Source organism: Melanerpes formicivorus, unplaced genomic scaffold, assembly GCF_026170545.1.
Source record: "Melanerpes formicivorus ecotype bairdi unplaced genomic scaffold, bMelFor1.0.p_v2 SCAF_16, whole genome shotgun sequence".
NCBI classification, from domain to species: domain Eukaryota; kingdom Metazoa; phylum Chordata; class Aves; order Piciformes; family Picidae; genus Melanerpes; species Melanerpes formicivorus.
Window position 1 is genome coordinate 2,662,681 of NW_027142368.1, and position 23,938 is coordinate 2,686,618.

Consider the following 23,938-nt stretch of genomic DNA (forward strand, 5'->3'; position numbering starts at 1 on the left):
TTAGCCATTGGAATGTGCTGCCCAGGGAGGTGGTGGAGTCACCATCCCTGGAGGTGTTCAAGAGGGGATTGGATGTGGCACTTGGAGCCATGGTTTAGTTGTCAGGAGGTGTTAGGTATTAGGCAATAGGTTGGACTTGATGAAGTCTGAGGTCTTCTCCAACCTGGTTGATTCTCTGATTCTATTTCCTCTGTAGCTGTTTGCTGCTCCTTGACTCCCTGTATTTTAGGTGCATTAATCATCACAGAAGTCACTCTTACTCTGTGACCTGTTTTAAAGAACACATGCTTTGTGGCATTCATTTGCTTCTTCTTTTAAGCTGATACTTGTAGACAGACGTCTTAGTTTAAAGAGCAGACAGAAATAGCATTACTCCCAAAAGAAGTGAAACAAAGATGCTCTCATTGAAATGGAAAGAAATACAGAATTATATTAAAAAGTATACACAGAACACATGAATCCTTCACACCTGATACATACACAGGATACATGAAAACCCACCAAACCCCTTCCCCCCAACCAGACTAAACCACAAATCTCAGTGCTCATTTTCTAGCCCCTCCTGCTGCCTCCCTTTCATTAGCCTCAGCAGGCCAGGATTGTGCAGGGAAGGTTAGTTAGGTCTCTGAAGACCACAAACAGGCCTGGCTTACAGAAAGAGTAACTAGTTCCAAAATTACTTCCCTCCTCTTTAGAGTAGCCAGTCTCAGCAGGCACCTGGCATACAGATTCACAGATTGCTTCAGTCTGGAAGGGACTGTCAAAGGTCATCTCCAACCCCTATGCAACTACATCAGGCTACCCAGGGCCACATTGTGTCTGATCTTGAATGTCCCCAGGGACAGGGCCTCAGCCTATTCCAGAATTTCACCACCCTCATTGTAAAGAACTTGCTTCTTATGTCCAACCAAAATCTACCATTGACCCTCATTCTATCCCTTCAGGCCTTTGGAAACAGTCCCTCTGCAGCCTTTGTGTAGGTCCTCTTCAGATATTGAAATGTAGTTATAGGGTCTCTCTGGAGCTTTCCCTTCTCCATGCTCCATAACCCAACTCTCAGCCTGTCTTCATAGGAGTGCTCCAGCCCTCTGATCATCTTTGGCGTCTCCTTTGGACTTGCTCCAGCAGGTCCATGTGTCTCTTGAGGGCACCAGAGCTGGACACAGTACTCCAGGTGAGGTCTCACCAGAGGAAAGTGGCAGAATCACCTCTTTCAGCCTGTTTGCCATGCTTCTTTTGACACAGCCTAAGATCACATCAGCCTTCTGGGCTGCAAATGTGCATTGTTGGCTCATGTCCAGCATCTCATCCACCAGTGCCCCTAACAATAGCTAACAATTAAATAAATCTTGCCTTCATGCATACCACAACTTACACAGGGAAGAATTTCCACAAATTGGGTCATGCAGCTGTGACTTTGTCTTCTTTAGATCACTTCTTAAAGCCCTATTGTTAGTGTGAGGTCTGCCAGGGACTGCTCAGTTATAGGACTGCAAGGTGATGGTGGTGGATCCCCAGAAAGTTCATCTCAGGAAACTGTGAAACATGGAATCATAGAATCAATAAGGTTGGAAAAGACCTCAAAGATCATCAAGTCCAACCTGTCACCCTACACCTCATGACTACTAAACCATGGCTTCAAGTGCCATGTCCAATCCCTTTTGGAACACCTCCAGGGATGGTGACTCCACCACCTCCCTGGGCAGCACATTCCAGTAGCTAACAACTCACATTGTGAAGAACTTTCTCCTCACCTCGAGCCTAACATACACACATGGTTTTCCTTGAGTTTAATCAGGGACTATTGCAATTAAATTGGGTTCTTCCTGTTCTAAAATTGTCCAAGACGAAGCAGAAATTTTACTTTTCTTTTTTTGGGGAGGGCTGGGATGTGATTAAATGTGATGTGTAATCCACACATGGGAAGGAGGCCAACCTCTCCCAAGCCAAAGACTGAATTTCATTTTGTGGAAGGCAGTTTAATATTAGAATGTATTTAAATTCTTATTTACCAACACTCTTCTAATTCTTAAGCACTTCAGGATGCGTAGCTGAGACACTTTCTGTGTGTAACCACCGAATGTATGCAAGGATATAGATGGTATGTACATATAGATGGTATGTACATAATTGTGGCCTTGCAGTATCTTAAGGGGGCCAACAAGAAAGCTGGGGAGGGACTTTTTAGGGGTCAGGTAGTGATAGAACTAGGGGAAATGGAATAAAATTAGAAATGGGTAGATTCAGATTGGATGTTAGGAAGCAGTTCTTGACCTTGAGGGTGGTGAGACACTGGCACAGGTTGCACAGGGAGGTGGTGGAAGCCTCATCCCTGGAGGTTTTTAAGGCCAGGCTGGATGTGGCTCTGAGCAACCTGCTGTAGTGTGAGGTGTCCCTGGCCATGGCAGGGGGTTGGAAGTGGATGATCCTTAAGGTCCCTTCCAACCCTGACAATTCTGTGATTCTATGATCAGGTCTGCTAAGAGCAGGCAAAAGTATTTGTCGTTATGCAGGGAAGAGTGATGTTATGAGCAAATAGAAGTGTGTGCTGCAACAAACATAAATGTCATAGCTTTGCCAGTTTCCCACGCAGCATTTAATGGCTATGAAGCAGTTTAGTCATGAGATCAGAGAACTGATACATCTGTTAAGAGCAATGCATTTTATGCACCATAAAATTAAATGTTGCATTGCCAAGTGTTCTAGCAAGAATTCTTGTAGACTGTTCTTGCAAACTAAACATTGTAAAATGATATTGTATGAAGGTGGTGCTGGGAATCTGTGTTGAAAACATATTCTGTTAGGAGCACGCACTGTACTTGATGGAAGGATTACAGCTGCCATTTGTGGTGCTTTATTGTTCCTTACATTAAGAATCGACTCTGTGCTGTGTTGGCAGCCTAAAGCATGAGAAAGATATTTCATGTTTATGTTGAACCTTACCATTCTAAATGAATCCCAAGTACTGAAAAAATGGCTATGGCATATGCTCTGTGGTGCTACTGAAGTGCTGCTCTTGGGTTATGAGGCAAACAAACAGTGTCTGGAACGTTTTGTGAGCATCAGGCAATCAAATTTTGGCCAGACAATACCAAGTTTGAAGTACTGCACATTTGAAAAGTCCCAGCACCTTGAGGCACACTCAGGCAAGTGGTGGAGATTTTTCATTGCTTTGATTTCTTGAAGCACACACAATGCTCTGATGGGGTCCACATGGCAACATACAGCATGCACTGATGCAGAGTCACGGAAGTGAGATTTGTGGCCGAGGTGGCATTGCTCTGTGAGCAGCAGCTGAAGATACATATTTCATCTTCCTTTCCCCTTACCGTTCTCTTTACTACCCACTGAGTTCTCGATGGAAAAAAACTAGCAGAATGGGAAGTAGGTGGCTGAAACTTAAGTCAGGGTTTTGCAAGCTCTCTAGACACTACCTAGAATGTTTGCATGATTACATGTATGTGTAAGGACATAATATGTGTGTGGCTGGAGAGCTGCCAAACAGAAAAGGACCTGGGGGTGCTGATTGACAGCTGCCTGAACATGAGCCAGCAGTGTGCCAAGGAGCCAAGATGGCCATTGGTATCCTGGCCTGCATCAAGAATAGCATGGCCAGCAGGAGCAGGGAAGTCATTGTGCCCCTGTACTCAGCACTGGTTAGGCCACACCGTGAGTCCTGTGTCCAATTCTGGGCCCCTCAGTTTAAGAAGGACATTGAGACACTTGAAGGTGTCCAGAGACAGGCAACGAGGCTGGGGAGAGGCCTGGAGCACAATCCCTACAAGGAGAGGCTGAGGGAGCTGGGGTTGCTTAGCCTGGAGAAGAGGAGGCTCAGGGGAGACCTTACTGCTGTCTACAACTACCTGAAGGGTGGTTGGGCCAGGAGGTGATTGGTCTCTTCTGCCAGGCAACCAGCACCAGAACAAGAGGACACAGTCTCAAGCTGCACCAGGGGAAGTTTAGGCTTGAGGTGAAGAGAAAGTTCTTCCGTGAGAGAGTCGTTAGCAATTGGAATGTGCTGCCCAGGGAGGTGGTGGAGTCACCATCCCTGGAGGTATTCAAGAGGGGATTGGACATGGCACTTGGTGCCATGGTCTAGTCATGAGGTCTGTGGTGTCAAGTTGGACTTGATGATCTTTGAGGTCCCTTCCAACCTTGGTGATTCTGTGACACATCAGCAGTACGGTCTTAAAAGCTGTGACAGGCTTACTCCTTAGAGTCTTGCAGCTCAAGAATTTAGGGAGTAACTTCTTAGCCACGATGTAAATTGATGCAGGTTTACTAATTGACATGAGCAGGGAGTATGGCCCTGTGGGCTTTTGAAATGCTCTTGGCACAGTCAAAGATTATACACACACAGATTGTATTTGCTTTTCTGCTCTTACTTGTTAAATGTGTTCTTTATTAATCTATATTTCTGTAGTTAAGTCTGTTCTGAAGAACTGCCTGGCAGGTTCAGGTTCTTAATGCGTCTTCCTCGCTGGGGGGTTGTAAGGCTTAATTGTTCATAATGTGTAAAAGCTTGAGATGAAAGGATTTATGTGAAAGCAATGCATTATGATGATTATAAGGCTGATGGTGATGCATATCACACCTGCTGTCACACCAGCTTGAGCAAAAGCAGTCTCTGCCTTTAGACAGAAATTTCTGTGTATTGCTGAGAACAACCTCACTTTTCAGTGCTTCTTTTTTCTCTGTTGAAAAATCTGGTGGCTCTCTTGTATCAGTCAAAATATTCGAGTGTATTCACTTCTGGATGAGCCTCGCACTTCAGGGTAAAACCTACTTGCTGAGATTGTTTTATGTAAAGGCAGATGCTGAGATGAAAATAAAACCATAGAATCATAGAATAGTTTGGGTTGGAAGGGACCTCCAAAGTCATCTAGGAAGCTGTTAGATTATGTAGGAATAAAATTAGGGAGGCAAAGGCCCAGCTGGAACTGAAGCTGGCCACCACAGTCAAAGATTATAAAAAGCATTTTTATAAATATATTAACAATAAGAAGAAGGGCAGGAAGAACCTGCACTCCCTAGTGGACCTGGAGGGGAACACAGTGACTGAAGACGGGTTGCCCAGGGAGGTGGTTGAGTCATCGACCCTGGAGGCGTTCAAGAGGAGATTGGACGTGGCACTTGGTGCCATGGTCTAGTCATGGGGTCTGTGTTGATAGGTTGGACTAGATGATCCTCGAGGTCCTGTCCAACCTAAGTGATACTGTGATACTGTGATCTAGTCCACCCCCACTGCAGTCAGCAGGGACATCCTCCACTAGAGCCTGACCTTGGATATCTCCAGGGATGACACCTCAACTACTTCTCTAGGCAACCTGTCCCAGTGTTCCAGCACCCTTATGGTGCAGAACTTGCTCCTGACATCCCATCTAAATCCCCTCTAATTTCAAACCATTGTCCCTCATCCTATCACTCCAGGCCTTTGTAACCAACCCCTCTGCAGCCTTCTTGTAGCCCCCCTTTAGGTACTAAAAGGACATTATTATATCTCCCAGGAGCCTTCTCTTCACCAGGTTGCACAACCCCAGCTGCCTCAGCCTGTCCTGGTAGCAGAGGTGTTCCAGCCCCCTGATCATATTCGTGGCCCTCCTCTGGAGCTGCTCCAGAGGCCTCAGCACAGGAAGGACATGTCTTTTGCTGCTGGGAAAATGAGAACACTTTGTAAACATCTACCTTTTCATTTTTATTCTTACTTTCTTTTTTCTTTTTCTTGTAAAGACTCGACTTTTGTGTTAATATATTAGCTACTGAAAGGCTTTGTAATTTAAAATGCAGATAAGAACTGAGATTGTGTCCTATTAATAGCTATTTGCATTCTCTTTTTTATCCAGCAAATGCCAAGGTCAGAAGTGTAGAAGAGTGCAAAAGTTATCCAGACCTTAAGAGAATCCATTATTTAGTGTGATATGTTTTAGCAGTGTGTTTGAATCTCTTCCCCATCTCTCCAACCCCTATTCATTGTTCTCTTTGTTATTCTTTCCCTTATATAAATTTGATTTGAATGAGAAAGAACACTCTGGGGCATTGCTGATGGCATACAGGGCTTTTCATCTCTTGATTGTCTTCTTGGCAGTGTCTTTAGTGAATTCAGACCTTTATCTGTTAGAGACTGCAAGGTAAACTAGATTCTGTAAATTGAGACTAACTCTTAACTCTGTTCCTTAATGGGGAAAGGTCTCTATCAAACATGGCATCTCTCTCGTTAAAGAATGGGGGCTGGACAGGTATTGTAGGTGAGTTTTGAAAGCTTCAGTACTGAAGCCTTTCCTGCTGTGTAGTCAGAGGACTCTGTTCTCTGGAACTGACAATTCCCATCCTTCTGGTGTTGGTCAATAGAATGCATTCGTGCTTTGAACAAGGCTTTTTGTTTTGGGTGGACTGCCTTGGCAGGATGATTTAAGAGGTGATGCAAAAGGCTGTTAGGGTTTTCAGAGACATCACTGTAGCCCTTACTTGCTGCATACCATAAGTACAACATTAAGACAAGAGAGAAACCTAAATTTTAGTGTGCTGGTTTAAAGATACACTGCTTAAGGTCTCTTAATATCTTTGGAAGTTACTTGTCATTACACATCCTTCAACCAGACCAAAAAAAAAATCCCACTACCATTTTATATCCAGCTTTCTTCTTCTCCCTCCCAGCAATGTCACCTTCAGATAGATAAATGCCATCAATAATTCCTTCATTTACTATTGCATTTTTTGTGCAGCTATCAAGAGGAGGATTTATTTTCCTTTTCAGTTGTTGTGCTTGCAGTAAGGTGCCAGCAACCTTAAAAAGAACACAAGGTATGTTGCTGAATGCAACACTTCAGAGGCTGTGACTGCAGACAAGCAGCATACTCGCTTCCAGCCACCACTGAAAATGCTTTCTGAAAGCAGTTCTTAAACCAATTGCAACAGATAATGTTCCTCATACAAATAATTACCACAGAATTAGGATTTATTAACATTTGAAGCTTTTTTTTTTTTGACAGCTCGTTCAACATTCTGATGTTTTTAACAACACAGGATTTATTGGAGGATGCTAGGTAGCTTTTCATTGAGCTATACACAGTAAATCTTTCAAACTGAGGCAGAATGTTTCTTACAGGTAAATAAGACTCATGTTTTATTGGTGAAGGTGCCTATCAGTGCTACAGGGCAAAGCAAGAGGAGTGAATTTGAAGACTGAATGCCCCTTAGACCAGGATAGACTCCAGCTAGTTGTGTGCTGTGGAATGTATTTGTGTAGAGTTGAAGGCTGAGATCAAAGAACAGTGAAATGCAGCTAGGAAACTATTTTTCCATTGTCTGAATGTTCTGTGTACTGCACTGAGGTCAAACAGACCGAAGGTTGCATCCACTGCTCATTGAATTCAGGCTTTTTCCAATGAGTTCAGCGGGATTAGAATCAAGGTCTTTCAAAAGTTGTGATAATAGATCAGGCAAGGAAAAAAAAAAGCTTCTATTGTGCTTCTGGAACATGCTTCTTTATCCTTAAATTAAGATTGATTAAGCATAACTGATTTCTAAAGAAACTGTGAGCCACAGTAGTGCAGCTAAGTGGAAGGAGGTCACAAGTTTCACATCCTCCCTTTCTTGCTGCGTGATGGTTACAGGTTTCTCAATAAAGTGTTTTTCTCTCCTGATTTGTGTTGGTAACTGCAGTGAATTTGAAGCATGTGGAGCTAGAATAGAATAGAATAAAGTAGAATAGAATAGACCAGACCAGGTTGGAAGAGACCTTCAAGATCATGCCGTTCAACCTATTATCCAACCCACCTAATCAACTAAACCATGCAACCAAGCACCATATCAAGTCTCCTCCTGAACACTTCCAGTGATGGTGACTCCACCACCTCCCTGGGCAGCACATTCCAATAGCCAATCACTCTGTGTAGAACTTCTTGCTAACATCCAACCTAAACCTCCCATGGCGCAGCTTGAGACTGTGTCTTCTTGTTCCGGTGCTGGCTGCCTGGGAGGAGACCAGACCCGCCTGTCTACAACCTCCCTTCAGGTAGTTGTAGAGAGCAATAAGGTCTCCCCTGAGCCTCCTCTTCTCCAGGCTAAGCAGTCCCAGCTCCCTCAGCCCCTCCTCATAGGGCTTGTGTTCCAAACCCCTCACCAACTTTTTTGCCCTTCTCTGGACACATTCCAGCAAGTCAACCTCCTTCCTAAACTGAGGGGCCCAGAATTGGACACAGTACTCAAGATGTGGCCTAACCAGTGCAGTGTACAGGGGCAGAATGCACATCTTAGGTTTACAAAGAGAAATTATTCTACACCCATTATAAAAAAAACACCCAACCAACCAAACAAACAAAAGAGAACAGAAGCATAATAAGCAGATGGATGTGACGCAAAGTAAAACTTATAGTTTCATAGTTTCATTCAGGGTTGGAAGGGACCACAAGGATCACCTAGTTCCAACCCCCCTGCCATCGGCAGGGACACCCCACACTAGATCAGGCTGCCCAGAGCCTCATCCAGCCTGCTCTTAAACACCCCCAGGGACGGGGCCTCGACCACCTCCCTGGACAACCCATTCCAGGGTTTCACCACTCTCATGGTGAAGAACCTCCTCCTCACATCCAGCCTGAATCTCCCCACCTCCAGCTTCATTCCATAATATTCATTCCAGTAATATGATGTGTCATGTCATTTCTCAAAGTAAATGTGGTTTGGTTTTACAGTTTTAACTGTTGGCATGAATTTTAAATGATGAATGTTCCATAGGCTTTCAGAAGGAGCGTTCTGCCCTGTTTTGTCACGCTTGGTATTAGGTTACCTAGGCAAGCAGCTGCGGCTGACTTAAAAACGGTGCACTGAAATTATTGCAGAGCCTAGCCTTGAGGAAGCAGGGCAGTAAAATGGCAACAGGAATATTTAGAGCAGATTCATCTGGGGCTGGGGGGAGAGATGCTTTCAAAAGTGTAATAGATCACAGGGCAAGTTTTATTATATTACTTTTGTCTCTTAGTGCCTCTATTGATCTTTTTCATGCGCATCTTAGAAAATTGTCACATATCTGTCCTCAGAGCTATAAAATAAGCTTGACATCAGCAAGTGTTTCATATATGTCTTTTTACCAATAAAGTAGAATGGGCAGGTTCTGTCCATACAGTGTGTCTTCTGAATTAAAGTAATGAAATATAGCTTGTTTGTACACGAGGTAAGATTTTTTGAGGTGAAAAATGCATCGATCGAGGTGCATAGCTTATGCATTCAAAAGTAAGTTCCATTATTGGGGTAATACAAAGGAAATGATTAGTGTTTATCACTGTGATTCATTGTGCTAATTTTAAGGAGCTGATGGTTCATTTTTCAAGAAAAAAAAAAAAAATCAACATTTCCAACCCCAAGAGCATTGGAGCCCACCCTGAAAGCACCCAGATGAATAGCCTACTCTTTGACTACAAATGGCCACAACCTGATTACATGTCAGTCAAGCAAAACACCAAGAGAATTTAATATCATTATAACAGCAAAGAAAGGGCCCAGTGCTAGGGAGGGAACTAGGACTTCAGTGTCTTATGGGAAGTGATGGAATCATAGAATGGTTTGGGCTGGAAGGGACCTCCAAAGGTCATCCAGTCCAATCCCCTGTAATCAGCAGGGACATCCTCCACTAGGTCAAGTTGTTGAGCCTGACCTTGAATATCTCCAGGGATGGAGCCTCAGCTACCTCCCTGGGCAACCTGTTGCAGTGTTCCAGCACCCGTATGGGTGAAGAAATTTTTCCTGACATCCAATCTAAATCTTCTCTAACGTCAAACCATTACCCCTCATCCTATCATTCCAGGTCTTTGGAAACAGTCCCTCTTCAACCTTCTTGTTGTCCCTCTTCAGGTACTGTCAGGCCACTCTTAGGTCTCCCTGGAGCCTTCTCCAGACTGAACAACCCCAGCTCCCTCAGACTGCACTCAGCAGAGGTGCTCCAGCCTTTGATCATTTTTGTGGCCCTCCATGGGGTAGCATTAGGTCCATGTCCTTCCTGTGTTGAGGGCTCCAGAGCTGGATGCAATACCCCAGCTGAGATCTCACCAGAACATAGTAAAGTGGCAGAATCACTTCTCCTCATCTGCTGGCCACACTGCTTCTGTTGCAGCCTAGGATGCTCTGGACCTTCTGGGCTCATGTCCATTGTAAGCTCAGCCTTCCAAATTCACCTTAATTCTGTAAGTGTTATGTGACAGAGCACTGAATACTTGAACAGATTCACTACCACAGCAGCTAAAATTGCCTAGTGCTGAATTACAATACAGGTTCATCACTTGGATGAATGGATGGCACACAAATACATACAAACACACATACAGGATCTATGACCGTGTCTGATCTCTTTAACATCGTTAATCCTGATGTATTAATTATTCTTTATCATCCTTCCAGGTACTTTTCTGCCTTGCTTTTTTCCCCCTTCTTCGCTCTCACATTGCACTGCCTCCCAAATCTGAAATAATTCCTTCATGCTATCCTGAGTGCTTTGGGAAAAAAAACCCATCTCCAAACCTTAATTCTGAGTTCATTGATCTTTGCTCAGACTGATCTCTAAGCAGTAGTTATGTACTACCAGGATTTGGAATTGTCACTACACTAGACAGCCATTATGTTAATTACATTTATAAAGCACTTTTGATGTGCAAAATCTCTAGAAATGTAAATTGGGGATAGTACTTTACAATGTCTAGTTAGGAAACCTGAGATTTTATAGGCTCTTCCTGGATGGAACTAACCCTCACATGCGCCATACATAAAATCCAAAGTATAAATTAGGTTGGAAGCCGCTCACAAAAACGATCAACTGCCCAGCTAAGAGTTTGCCTTCCAGTCTCAGATGTGTTTGCATCCTGATTGCCGGACTGACCCGCGTTCCCCTTCCTGCTCTGACATGTGGGATTAAAATTTTCCAGGACAATTCTTTTGTCCAAAGTTCACTCCTGACAGATTTGTCCTTCTCTGACTCCAGCCAGCTGTAAAAGGACCACGGTGGCATTTGGCAGACTTTGTATTAAATAAGTTGCAGCCTGTATCCAAGGGATGTAGTTCACTGAACCAAGAAGAGTTTTGTATTCTTATAGATGATAGCGTCACACTTGAGTACAGAGAATGAAAGAGCAAAACCTCTGCTGCTCCCTTATTTTGTTTGTGCTCTTTCTCCTTACTTTCTCAGCTGTCCTCTAAACCTGTTTCAGCAACTGGTATCATCTGATTATTCTGGTAGTTGGCTCACATAGTTGGATTGTTATCAACTGCGACCTTGTGCGTACTTGGCTGAGTAAATTCAATCAGCTAATGAAATTGTGGTCTTTCCATCAATTGATTATCAAATTGCTCGTGTAGTTCAGCTAGCCTGTCTCGTTCCAAAGCTGCACATTTTTGTTTACCCAGGCAGTCTGTGCCTTACACCCTCTTTGCCTTTTTGAATGTCTCTTGTTTTTCACTTGACACGTGCATAGTCTGTTGAGTTTGGCCAAATATTACTGAGCTTCATGGTCATTTTGCTGACCACCCTGTTGAAAAGAAATCAGTGAAAAGGCATTCCAAAACTACAAGAGAAGCTAGTATGACTTAGTCTCTTATGCTGCCCCATGTACCAGTCTCCTGCTGGCTTAGAAGGTGAACAGAAGTGATGTCAAGAGGGGAAGGTACTTGATGAGGCAGTGACCAGGAGAAGCTGTGGTTTGCCTTTTGGATAGGGAACCTACCCGCAGAGATATATTTAGTGTATTTAGAAAAGGTCTTTATATGATAAAGGCTTTAATTTTGGAAGAAGAAATCTGTTAGCATTACAGAGATCTGTTCACTTTGGCAGAAGCCTCCTGAAATCAATTGATTGTATTTCTTTTACATATAGAGTAAGACTCTTAACAATGGAGGTTTGCCCTCATAGACTTCACCCTAATGGTATCTTCACTTAATTTTCCTGACAAAACTTTCATTGCAAATTCAGTAACCATTCTCCTTTTCAACAAAGCTGCCAGCCTGCAAATCATTCCAGAGACAGTATCTCTTTATGGGAAGACATTAGCAAAATATGATCCAGCCATGATTTATCTTTCCTGTGTTAGCTTTCTCTGAGCAGGAGGGAGTCTGCAGTCAAGGTTTACAACTGCTTAGTCCTGTGGTACTGGGGGGGTCTCTATGTGCCCCCTCGCCCACCAAACAGAGGCTTGATTTTGAAGGATCTAAACCACAGTGGAAGTCTAGACCCCACAGCCCATAAGACGTATAACAAAGCAAAAGCAGCAAAGCAGGCATTTTCCTCAGCACACGGGCACTCCAGTTGATTTGCTATTCAGTCACTGAGCTGCTCCCTGTTGGGTGCTCTTGTCCAGAAGGCATAGGTACAGAAGTGATGTAAAGATTTTTTTCCTTAATTAATCTCTTCTGCTAAGGGTGTAAAGGAAAAGTCTCATTGTTGGAAATGAATGAATTTTGATAAAGCATACTAAAGGACTTCAGCCAGAGGCAGAACTGTTAGATAAAATTGTTCCAATGAGTGAAATTTGGTAAAATTGCTGGCAGTTGAAACTGAGTTCCTATTATTAGGTGTATTGAGCATTCTTAAAATTCAGAGTAGTGCTATCAGTACTGCATATAATACAGAGAGCTCTTTTTCTTGCAGTTAAGGACAGTATTAAGCCTTTAGACAAACAGTTTTGATTTTGTAGCTGTACTCTGAGATTTGTGGCTTTGATGTCCCTGCTTCCTACAAGACTACGATGCAGGAACTGGAGGGTTTGTAGAAGGGCCATCTGAGGAACAGCAGGATAATTCTGGCACTCTTCCTTGGGGTTTTCTTGTCTTTCATGAAAATGTAAGAATGAACCACCTCCCTCAAGTCCACCAAAACCTGAGCAACGAAGGCAAGCACAGCTAGTCTGCATTGCAGAGGACTTTTCAGCTTCTGCAAAACTTTAAAAGAAGAGTTCTTTCCTTCTGCACCAATTGTCCAGCCTCTTCCTCTCCTTTATCCTCCAACATCCATATAACAAGCTAGTGCCTGGGTGACTCCTCATGCCCTGGGCAGTACAGAGTCCCTTCTCACAGGAGCCTCCTCAGGGTGTCCTGCACTGGTAATGTTGGGGGTTCCAAGTTGCTAAGATGTGACACACAAAGGACAGAGGAATTTCCAAATGCTCAATAAGGAAGTGCTAGCACATTAGGATACACCTGTAGGAGGTGTATTTTGATACAGATCTGAGAAAGGAATAGAAAGATTGAGAGCTTTGAGCCATGGCAGGCATCCCAGTCTTTCTCTCCCAGATGTGAATGTCGTGCTTGGCTGTCCCTGTAGACGTCAAGTCCTGGCTTCTGTGCTGACACAACACAGTTTTTTCACAAATGGGAAAATCTTTTACATGACCAGCCCTGTCTCATAAACCTTTCTCTGTTAGTAATCTTAAACCAGAAGAAAACCTTGCTGTGCAGATCTAGAAATAGGATTTGTTGTTTGAAGCAGGTATTTCACAGTAGTAAGCTGCTAGCACTGATTTGGGTACCAAAGAAAGTGAGAGCTTTAACTGAGGCTGTCTTGTCTACTGGTCCCTATCACCCCTACCAGCTTGCAGTGCACATGCATGATTGCTGTAGACAATAAAGACTTTAAGAGCCCCATGTATTTCTTTTCCAAAGCAATATTGTGGATAAGCTATTTGCCTCAGTCAAGAATTTCCTTTTCATGCCGTGTACTCTACTACAAACTCTAGCTCTTCTGATATCATGCAGCAGTGTATTACTACTTCACAAAAGTCTCTGCTTACTCTCAGTTTCAAACCAGAAGAAATAGAGCTGAAGAATTTAACTTGCACCTTCATGTTCTTTACCATGAGAGTGGTGAAACCCTGGAATGGGTTGTCCAGGGAGGTGGTTGAGGCCCCGTCCCTGGAGGTGTTTAAAACCAGGTTGGATGAGGCTCTGGCCAGGCTGATTTAGTGTGAAGTGTCCCTGCCGAATGCAGGGGGGGTTGGAACTAGATGATCCTTGTGGTCCCGTCCAACCCTGACTGATTCTATGACAATGCTGAGACTAGACATAAGCAAAGATTCTTTCAGGAGCTCCAGAGGGCATCTTTTGAGTCTCATCATAGTTTTTATGCATTTTCCAGCTTTGTCTCATACTAGTATTCCAGCTTGCTGCACAGATATCCTTTTCTACAAATAATTATGCAAAATACTGCAAAATGCTACTCTTCGACCATATTCCTGTTTGTCACAGTGGAGAGTGGCTTCAAAATAGCTATATTTCAGAAGGCTCCTATATGAAGTGTGTGCATTGATGAGCAGGGAGCAGTCCTGGGTTTGCTTTCTCCACACCGCTGCTTTGCACTAGATGCAGGAGCATTTATGATCTGCTGCCATCTTTAAAGCACTTCAGTACGCTTCTCCCCATGGTCCCCCACATAAATAACACATTGTGCTACGAAGGATATATTTAGGGTGAGGCAGATCCACCCATCAATTCAGCCAAAGATAGGATGTGCTTTTTTGCCTCTAAGTGGTTAACAATTGCGAAAGATTTTTGGTTTTTTAATGCCTAGCACTTTATTCACTTTATTTTTCTTTTTAGTGGATTGGAAAATAAATCTTAAACATTTCTTCTGTTCTCTAGCACTTTAAGCCTTTTCATAGCATTTGTAACATCTCTTTGCCAACACTCCATCTGTGATTTTAGCTCGCAGGAAACACTTTGCAGTTCTGTTATTAGTTTAGATGCAGAGAGCTGCTGTTTAAATATTAATTGTATCTTCCCTCATAAGTGCAGTCAAATCCACTGAGTAACTTGTGAAGCTCAACAAATATCTAGGAGAGGGTGGGAAGGGAGTGTGTAGTGGTTTAGGGGCTGCTCTTATCTTAGCAAAGGTCTGATTTAACAGCACTGAATGGACCATGTCCTGATGCTTGCAGTTTCCTTTCCTCTTCTTGCCTCAGTTCCACGACCTGTATGCACACAACCAAAAGGCAGAAAAAAGAGTATAACTAAAGTGCAAGGACAGTTCTTGCACAGTTAGTGGGCTTCCTGCCAAACCTGCTAGTAGCAAGAGGAACACCACAATGTGCTTGCAGGAAACGATATGACCTGTATCAGTTGTTTCAAAACTCAGTCACTGGACAAATACACCTCTAAAGAACTTGTGTTTGGCTCTGTCAGAGCAACATCTCAGGAGGGGCATTGTCTTGTTAGCCTGGAGAGGGGGAGGCTCAGGGAAGACTTTATTACTGTCTACAACTCCCTGAAGGGAGATTGTAGGCAGGTGGGGGTTGGTCTCTTCTCTCAGGCAACCAGCACCAGAACAAGAGGACACAGTCTCAAGCTGCACCAGGGGAGGTTTAGGCTGGATATTAGGAAGAAATTCTTCCCAGAAAGAGAGATTGGCCATTGGAAAGTGCTGCCCAGGGAGGTCATGGAGTCACCATTGCTGGAGGTGTTTAGGAGGAGACTTGATGAGGCACTTGGTGCCATGGTTTAGTTGATAAGATGGTATTGGGTGATAGGTTGGACTTGATGATCTCAAAGGTCTTTTACAACCTGGTTCGGTTTGGTTCCATTCCATTCCATTCCATTCCATTCCATTCCATTCCATTCCATTCCATTCCATTCCATTCCATTCCATTCCATTCCATTCCATTCCATTCCATTCCATAGCTCTTCTCTGTTTTCATCCATGTTTCATTCACTCTCTTTCATTTCTTGATTCCCCAAAATGTACTTTGCATTGAAAAATAGGGAAATACTTTGTCTTTGCAGACATTTCAGTCAAATGTATTTGGTAGAAGTGAGAAACAAAGTGGTTATTATCATCTGCTTTCCTGAGGCTCCACCTGGAGCACTGGGTGTAGTCCTGGTACATCCAGTTCTGAGGAGGACATCGAGCTGCTGGAGGGTGGCCAGAGGAGGCCATGAAGATGATCAGAGGGTTGGAGAACCTCCCTTATGGGGACAGATTGAGAGTTAGGGCTGCTCAACCTGGAGTAAAGTCTCAGGGGAGACCTTATAGTGGCCTTCCAGTATGTGGTAGTTTTAGTCTATGCCTTTAAAATTTTCCTGCAGATTTCAAGCAGAAAAGTGGAAAAATATAAATAAATCACTCTTGGGTGTAAAAGGAAAACAAAAGATTGTTCTAAACAAATTCATTGGATACGTGTCTGGGATAAGAGGAGCTGTACCATAACAATTCTTCCCATTTCCCATTCCTTTTTCTCTTCTCTTCTGACCTCAGCTGTTTTGCTTTGCTCAGGAGAGAGATAATGAGCTTCTGGCTGGCCTTGGATAAGTCTAACCCACTGCTTTCTCTCTCAACTCCTCTCTCTCTCTGGTACAGAGGGGTTTGGTGGGGCAGTGGAGCAGCTTCCCTGGTCTTTTGACCAGGAGGATTCTTGTGTTGTTTGCTAATAGAAAATATCTGTATAGTATTGTAAATCCTGTATATTTTGTACATATTCATTGCGTTCCTTTGTAGAGTGTAGTTTTTGCTTGTAAATACAGCTTCATTTGCTTCTAACTGAGTTGGTCTGGCTAAAAGTTAATGCTGGGGGGAAACTTCAACCCACCATATTACACAGTACCTGAAGTGGGCTACAGGAGAGCCAGGAAGGGACTTTTTAGAAGGGCTTGTAGTGATAGAATGAAAGGGAATAGTTTGAAGCTTGAGGAGGCAGATTTAGATTTAGACAGATTTAGATTTAGGAAAAAATCCTTAACAGTGAGGATGGAGAGACACTGGAACAGGTTGCCTAGGAAGGTTGTGGGTGCCTCTTCCCTGGAGATATTCAAGGCCAGATTGGATGAGCAAAATGGTCCAGTGGAAGGTGTCCCTTCTTGGCAGTTCTTGGCAGATTTAGTGAAGGTAGAAGAAAGGTTACTGCTTGTTGGTATTACTGGGGATGGGAAGGTTTATAAGCTACCAGATTTAAATCTAACAGTTTTGGGGCAGAACTCTGAATCACTTTTTGTAGGCCTTGTCATTGTGGGAAGTTGTCTAAAATAGCAGTTGTGAACATCAGCTAAGTACTGATAATCTGCTCCATAAACACCTTTTTTGTGGTTTGTCTTGGTGCACTTTGGGGGGGTTGGAACTGGATCATCTTTTAAGGTCACTTCCAACCTAAACCCTTCCATGAATCTGTGAATCTGAGCAGTCTGTTTTGTGTGGATCACCAGAGCACTGTAATTGAAATACTCCTATGGAGTATAATTGGGACACCATCCCCATTAAAGCTGTACCTTGTGCTTTCCCCTCTCTTGCTCCAGATGGTTATTAATCTTTTATGGGTGAGGTGCTTTGCCTACGGTGTAATCTGAGATTTTTTTCCCCCTTCTGTCATTTGAGTGAGTTACAGCTCTTTTTGTTTGCAGGGGGACTGGATTTCAAGATGCTGAATTCTGTTAACTGCTCAGAATTTAGATGCTTTCTAGTATCTTGCACGTGGATAATAACTGAAAAACTAAAAGACAAACGAAGTAGTACCCACACATTTCTTTTCTTTTTCAGCATTCTGTGAAGAAGGATGCAGATATGGTGGAACTTGCATAGCCCCCAACAAATGTGTCTGCCCTTCTGGATTCACAGGAAGCCATTGTGAGAAAGGTAAAGCTTTACTGAAACACATCTTCTTTGGCAATGAGAAATAGGCCATGATGGATTAAGAACTCATCACTTTGCATTCATTCAGGCTGCTTGATGTTTTCTCTTCCTTGAAGATATGACTTCCATAGCTGCTTTTTGTTACCTGAAAGCTAGTCTGGAAAGTTTTAGGCAGGGATCTATTTGCTTCCAATGGACACTTTTAGTCAATCAGATGGGATGGCAGATGAAAAATACTTACTCCTGTGGTGGAAGCTCAAGGTTACCTTCTCCTTGTTCTGAATCTGTTGTGCAGATTAGAGTGGAATTTGGATCCTTGCTTCTCAATTGAAGTCCCTGCATTCTTAAGATGTGATATGTTTTTAAGTCACCGAGGTCACCACTTCTCACAGAATCACCTGTGCAAATTTATCTCACTGCTGATGATTTCATTCTGCCTTTTCCCAGGTTTTTTTCTGTTTCAAGATTTGCTTCCCTCAGCCTCATAGCCTCAGCTCTCTGTTTGTTTCACAAAGGTCTGGCTCCTTGTCTGCCTTAAATGAGAATGCTGGGATCCATGGGGTACTCTGATGAGGTTCTTTGTACAGCAGATGTAGGGGTTTATTTTGATTGGTATTTGTTTATTTTTGGTTATTGCTTGGTATTTATTTGTTTTATTTTGATTGGTATTTATTTCTTTCTTTCATTTAAATAATGACAGGGTTGGTTTTGCATTACTTGTTTGTTAAGCATTTCACCCTTTACTGGTGGAAATGAAGGGGATTGTTAATGCAGATTGCATGATGCTACTATGGGTAACATAATAACTGATGAGGATTTTAAGGAATTAAAAGAAACAAACCAGAAACCCAAGAAGTAGCTGTTAAAGGCTGAGCTGAACCACTGGAACCACTTGTTACAGGAGACTGTTCACTGCTTTGTCTGTAGCAGTGTCTGTTTAATACATGGCTGTTCTGCTGTAAAACTAAGTTAACTTAGGGGCCAGCTGTCAGCAAATCTTGTTTGAGCAGCTTCTGAAAACTGTTGATGCTTTTTGTGGATGTCCTCAAATGACTGCATGCTAAAATCCCCCAGTTTGTAATTGTCAACATTGTTTCTAATTGTTCAAGAATGAACTGGAATGTTAACATTTTCATATAATCTTTGATAAATTTGAGTACTGCATCATTTTATTTAATTTTTTCTTTTGCCTGTAGCCCTTGGGTTATTTGTTTTAAGCAGGAAAAAAAGCTCCCAAGCCTCCTGACATTCAGCAGCAAGTATTAGCAATATACATGAGGAAGTAAAACAACAAGTTCCTGCCTCGGAGCCCCATCTACCAGAGCTCCCCAGCCTCTAATCCTTCCTGCTAGTTACCCTCTCCCCTGTAGAATTTGCTCATTCCTTTGGAAAAGATCTGTAATTCAGAGGGGGAAAATGCACTCAGAGGGATGCAGGATGCCAGTTTTGTGTGTGTGTGTGTGTGTGAAAAATGGTGCTGCAAAACCAGCAGCTGCCTTACCCAAAGGGGCACTGCCTACCCAGGGAATCAGTGGCTTTAGGCCACCTCTCAGCTCTACTGCAAATGTTGCTTTCACCCCACAATCTTAAAACTGCCTTTTTTTGTTCTTCTTCTTTTTTTTCCTTATAACTGTAAGGGGACTTTCATAACTAGACCAAAGTCTATAAACTGTTAAAGTGATGGTTTAAAATTGATGAATGGACAACATAACTGTTGTTGGCTCCTATGTTTTTCATGTCTCTTCTATTGTTGTGATCTAAAAAATGAGTTAGCACAGCAAGTAAAGGAAACATGGCAGGCATAGGGCTCTCATTACATCAAGAAATTTAGAGGTAGATAGCAGAAGGAGCTAGCTTCTCTGTGTAAAATCTATATGCCTTGAACCACAAAGAAGTTGTGGGTTTTTTTTTTCCCCTCTGAAGATGTACAGGGTTTACCAATATGCTACAAATCAAGGTAGTGAAGGTAATACTGAGGAATTGTGCAAACTGGTTTGAGAATGAATGGGGCTTTGAATATGAGAAGTTGTCACATTTCAGGTTTTGAAAACTTCAGCAGGTGTACATTATGTCATGTGCGTGTTTCAGTGGCCAAGGGGTTTATCGAGTCTGTATGGGAACAGCTTCAGCCTTCTGAGGGTGAATGTCCTGGAAAAACTAAATATTCAGAGTAGAAGGGGGATGAACTGCATTTGAAGCAGGCTTCCCATTGCCTCCCTGCTTGCCCACAGGATCACAGAATGATATGGTTTGGAAGTGACCTCTGAAGATCATCTAGTCCAAGCCCCCTACCAAAGCAGGTTTACCTAGAGCAGGTTGCACAGGACAGCATCCAGGCAGGTTTTCAATGACTCCAGAGATGGAGACTCTACCGCCTCCAGTCTGTGCCAGTGCTCAAAGAAGTTCCTTCTTATGTTTTAGATGGACATTCCCATGTTCCATTCAAATCTCTGCTCCTTGCAGATGTAGCACTGTCAGCATCAGTAAAGATTTCCCTTACAGTGTCCCTGCAGTTTGCTGCAGTGTATTTAGAGAACATCTCAAGTATTCAAAACCCAGGCTTGCTTGTGGGGTTTTGCCCCCCCCCCGTTGTCCGTAATGTTAATGTAAGCACTTTGTTCTCTTTAACATGTGGTAACACTCCCTCAGTCATCATGCCACAGACTATGATACTATGATACTATGATAGACCAAAGACGGTGCAATGGTGGGACAGCACTTTAAATCAGGGCTTCAGTGTCCCTGGTAAAACCTTGCCTGATGGAAGCTGATGGTGAACTGATGCATATCAGAAAGAAAATGATGTGTTTTGGTAATGTATTCAATTTGCCACGGTGCATTTCAAAACGTCCTTCAAACCCACAAGCCAGCAATTCCTCATGCATTATTTGTGAGCTGAAAGGACTCCTCACTGGCTCAGACCATTATGACCCAAAGTGGCTTCAGCGTGGTGTAAAGGGTAAAATGAAGCAGTAATTAGAAACGTTGCTGAAGAGCAGGTGTGTTTACTCCCGAATGTGAATCATATGTTACTCATCGCTTCTGACTGCCTGGCTGAAATGATGATATTAGGCTAATTAAAAATTCAGAGCTATTTGAGAAAGGCAGGGATTTATGGTGGCAATTTACTCAGGTGAAATTAAAATACACATTTAAGGTTTATGTACAAATACATAATTCAGCAGGCTGCTCAGAAGAATTATCTCTTGCCAGTTGCTCTGCTTGAAATGTGGAATCATCATAGCAGTTATGGGTTGCCTTTTCTTGGTGAAGATGAACTGCCAATTGATATCCAGAGATGCTGTTGAGTAATTCCTCCTTCCACCCCTTCTTGCTGATGCTGTTTCTTTAAGCTTAGTGCTCCTTACAGAATTTTTTGTCTTTTTCTCTTTAGGATCTGCTTCCATCTTCTAATCAATTTTTTGTTTGTTTTGTGTTTAGCTGGCCAGGGCTGAAATCAATCTTCTCTGTGATCATTACCATTTGTGATCATATTTAATACAATTGGGATACCTGTGCTTGAAAGATTTATGTGGCACTTTCTGCTGACGTTGCTGTATGGTTCCAGCACGTACGTGCCTGACAGCTGAGCTGGAGATATGCATCCTTAACTGCAGGGAACACTGCTGGCTTAAGCCCAGGTGCATTCTTGGCAGGGATCCTTGTTAAAGGCTTCTGAGAGACACTTAGGTGTGCAGAGAGGGATGCAAACACAGTATTCTGCGAGAGCGGCTGGCAAGATGGACTCAGATGCCCTAATTTTCCATCCAGTTATGTGTTCTCCATCTTGTATCTCTGCAACATTCTTTGAGCTGCTTTTTCCCCTCTCTGTGGAAGAGCCACAGGTCAGTGGAGTTTTAATGCTAGTTTTGCAGACAGGGTTTGCCCTTTTTGTCTGTGGTTTTGTGGAATGTCAGTCAGTACTGCCACTGGTGAAGTGGTGAGGGTGAGACAGACAGGACAGTCTATGTGATCAAGTGCCTAGAAACTACAGCATTCCTTCAACACCTACCTGCATGTGGTAGAGTCCTTTGCATGGGCTAAAGAAACAAATGCCAACCTCTGTACAGCTCTGGGATGGTGGCCAACAGTGGCAGAAACTTCAGCTAAAGGAGTTCCTTACTGTATCTGTCTGTACAAAAGATAACCTGGGTGATGAGCAGGGAAAGACAGAAGGGTTTGAAGCAGGAAAAGGAGGAGGGTTTGGAGCAGTGTGTTCCAAATTAGAGGCAGCTCAAGGCAAGAGCAGTGTTTTCCCAAGAGCTGCAGGAGGGCTTTTGGCAGTGCTGGGGCATCACCTCCAAAAGGAGTGTGAAGTTGTTGCACCACATTTTTGCTCCCCTGGCTCACGACAGCTCCTGTCTAAGTGATACAAAACCATAGAATTCTAGCATGGTTTGGGTTGGAAGGGACCTGTGAAGGTCTAGTCCAACCTCCCTGCAGTCAGAGGTGACATCTTCCACTAGATCAGGTTACTCAGAGCCTTGTTGAGCCTGACCTTGAATGAGTCCAGGGAGGGGACCCCCTTGGGCAACCTGTTGCCATGTCCTGTGACCCTCATGGTGCAGAACTTGCTCCTAACATCCAGGCTAGGGATGTCCCCCTCTCTGGAGGTGTTCAAGGCCAAGTTGGATGAGGCCTTGAGCAGCCAGGTTTAGCAGAAGGTGTCCCTGCTCATGGCAGGGGGGTTGAAACTGGATAGAATAGAATAGAATAGAATAGAATAAACCAGGTTGGAAGAGACCTTCAAGATCATCGGGTCCAACCCATCAACTAATCCAACCCACCTAAACAACTAAACCATGGCACCAAGCACCCGGAGATGATCTTTAAGGCCCCTTCCAACCTCAACCCTTCTATGAATTCCATGAAATAAGCTGCATGCTGCTTCATGTCCTTCTCTCTTCAATTGCTGCTTTGGGAATATATAGTCTTCTGCAGTCTTTGGAGTGAAACTCTTTACAGTCTGTATTCCTTTAGACCCTAGAGAGTGAGAAAAAATACGAGACTTGTATTTCCACATGCTAATTCTTTGATTGCTGAGCTGGATCTATCTTTAGGTGTGTAGCTATCAAAGACATTTCAGTTGAGGAGCATGGCTTTTGAAAAAATGAGCAAATAAAACTGAAAGCAGAGCAAGAGATTTTTCAGTGAGTACAGTAAGCTAAATGTCAAAACTCCCTACCTTTCTCTGGCTAAGGTCTTTTGCAAAATACAAAGCAAGGTTTATTTTGGGGAACAAACCTGCTGTGCAGCTGTGGGCATAAGGCTTTGCATGAGATTCTCTCTAAAGCCTCCCATTTCAAGGTGAGGCAAAGCCAGTGTAGTGTGAGGTAGGAGGGGTGAAGTGAATGATGCCTGGCTGATTACAGCAAAGGGTGGTTGTGGTTGATATGACACTCCTGAGGGTGTGACAGACCCAGCTGCTCCAGGTGGCTGAGGTTACCCTGCTCCATTTGCTGCCAAGCTGTTTACAGCACTTGCCCCAGTGGTTCCTCCTGCAGAATGGCAAGGGGTGATATCTTAATGTGATAGAAGAAACCGAGCTGTCATTTGTAAAGATATCAGGGAATAGATCAAAGAAGATCTACTAGAAGAATCTGATTAAATTGTCTCTGAGGATCAAGGGGACATCTGTCTGCAAATCAACAAGTAGCTCTCAGGGAAAGAAGAAAGTTGTTCTGTCTTGCATTGCCAAACACAAAACCAAGTCAAATCTCCCCATCCAGGAACAACACTCATCCTCACAGCTGACCATAGCAGGAGGAGACTGGACTCATTCTTGTACTGCTTACCCTGCCTTCAGGAACCCTGGAGATTAATAGCTCCCTTTCACCTCCATTGATAAAGAAGCAGTTAAGAGAAGGAGAAACTCCAAACAGAATGATCCCATCGCCTTTAGCTTCAGGTACCCTGCCGGAGTGTTGGGTAATAACCTGTGCTCAATCTCTTAAAAAGCTACGCAGCAGTTGTTCTGAAATTAGAGATGAGTGGTTCTTGTAGCAGTATGGGGTGAACTGACTGAATATATATATATATTAAAAATTGACATTTTGATGTGGTGAGGACTAAAACCCATGGGTTTCATAAAGCAAAATGCCTCTTTAGCACATCAGAATTTAATGATTCAATCAGTCAAGTTCTACATGAGCGACATCTCATGCCACAGTTGAGTTGAGTTTTGAAAAGGCCCTTCACAGAACAAGGCTACATAAACTGTGAAGTCTAGGATAAGGCAGGAGTATAAGCATCCTTCAGCTGAGTGCTTACAAGAGCTGTACCAGATGGAGCACCTCTGTGAGCATCCTTCCCCTCAACACCTTCTGCGAGCCCCCCGGTTTCTCCAGTCCAGTC

General features: G+C 43.3%; 1 protein-coding gene across 1 annotated transcript in view; it reads left to right on the forward strand.

The window, feature by feature from the left end:
• NELL1 (neural EGFL like 1) overlaps positions 1-23,938 on the forward strand; it is a 360,979-nt gene that overhangs the window by 258,372 nt on the left and 78,669 nt on the right. Inside the window, 1 exon segment of the mRNA XM_068147804.1 lies at positions 17,492-17,587. Coding sequence (XP_068003905.1) covers positions 17,492-17,587 — 96 coding nt within the window.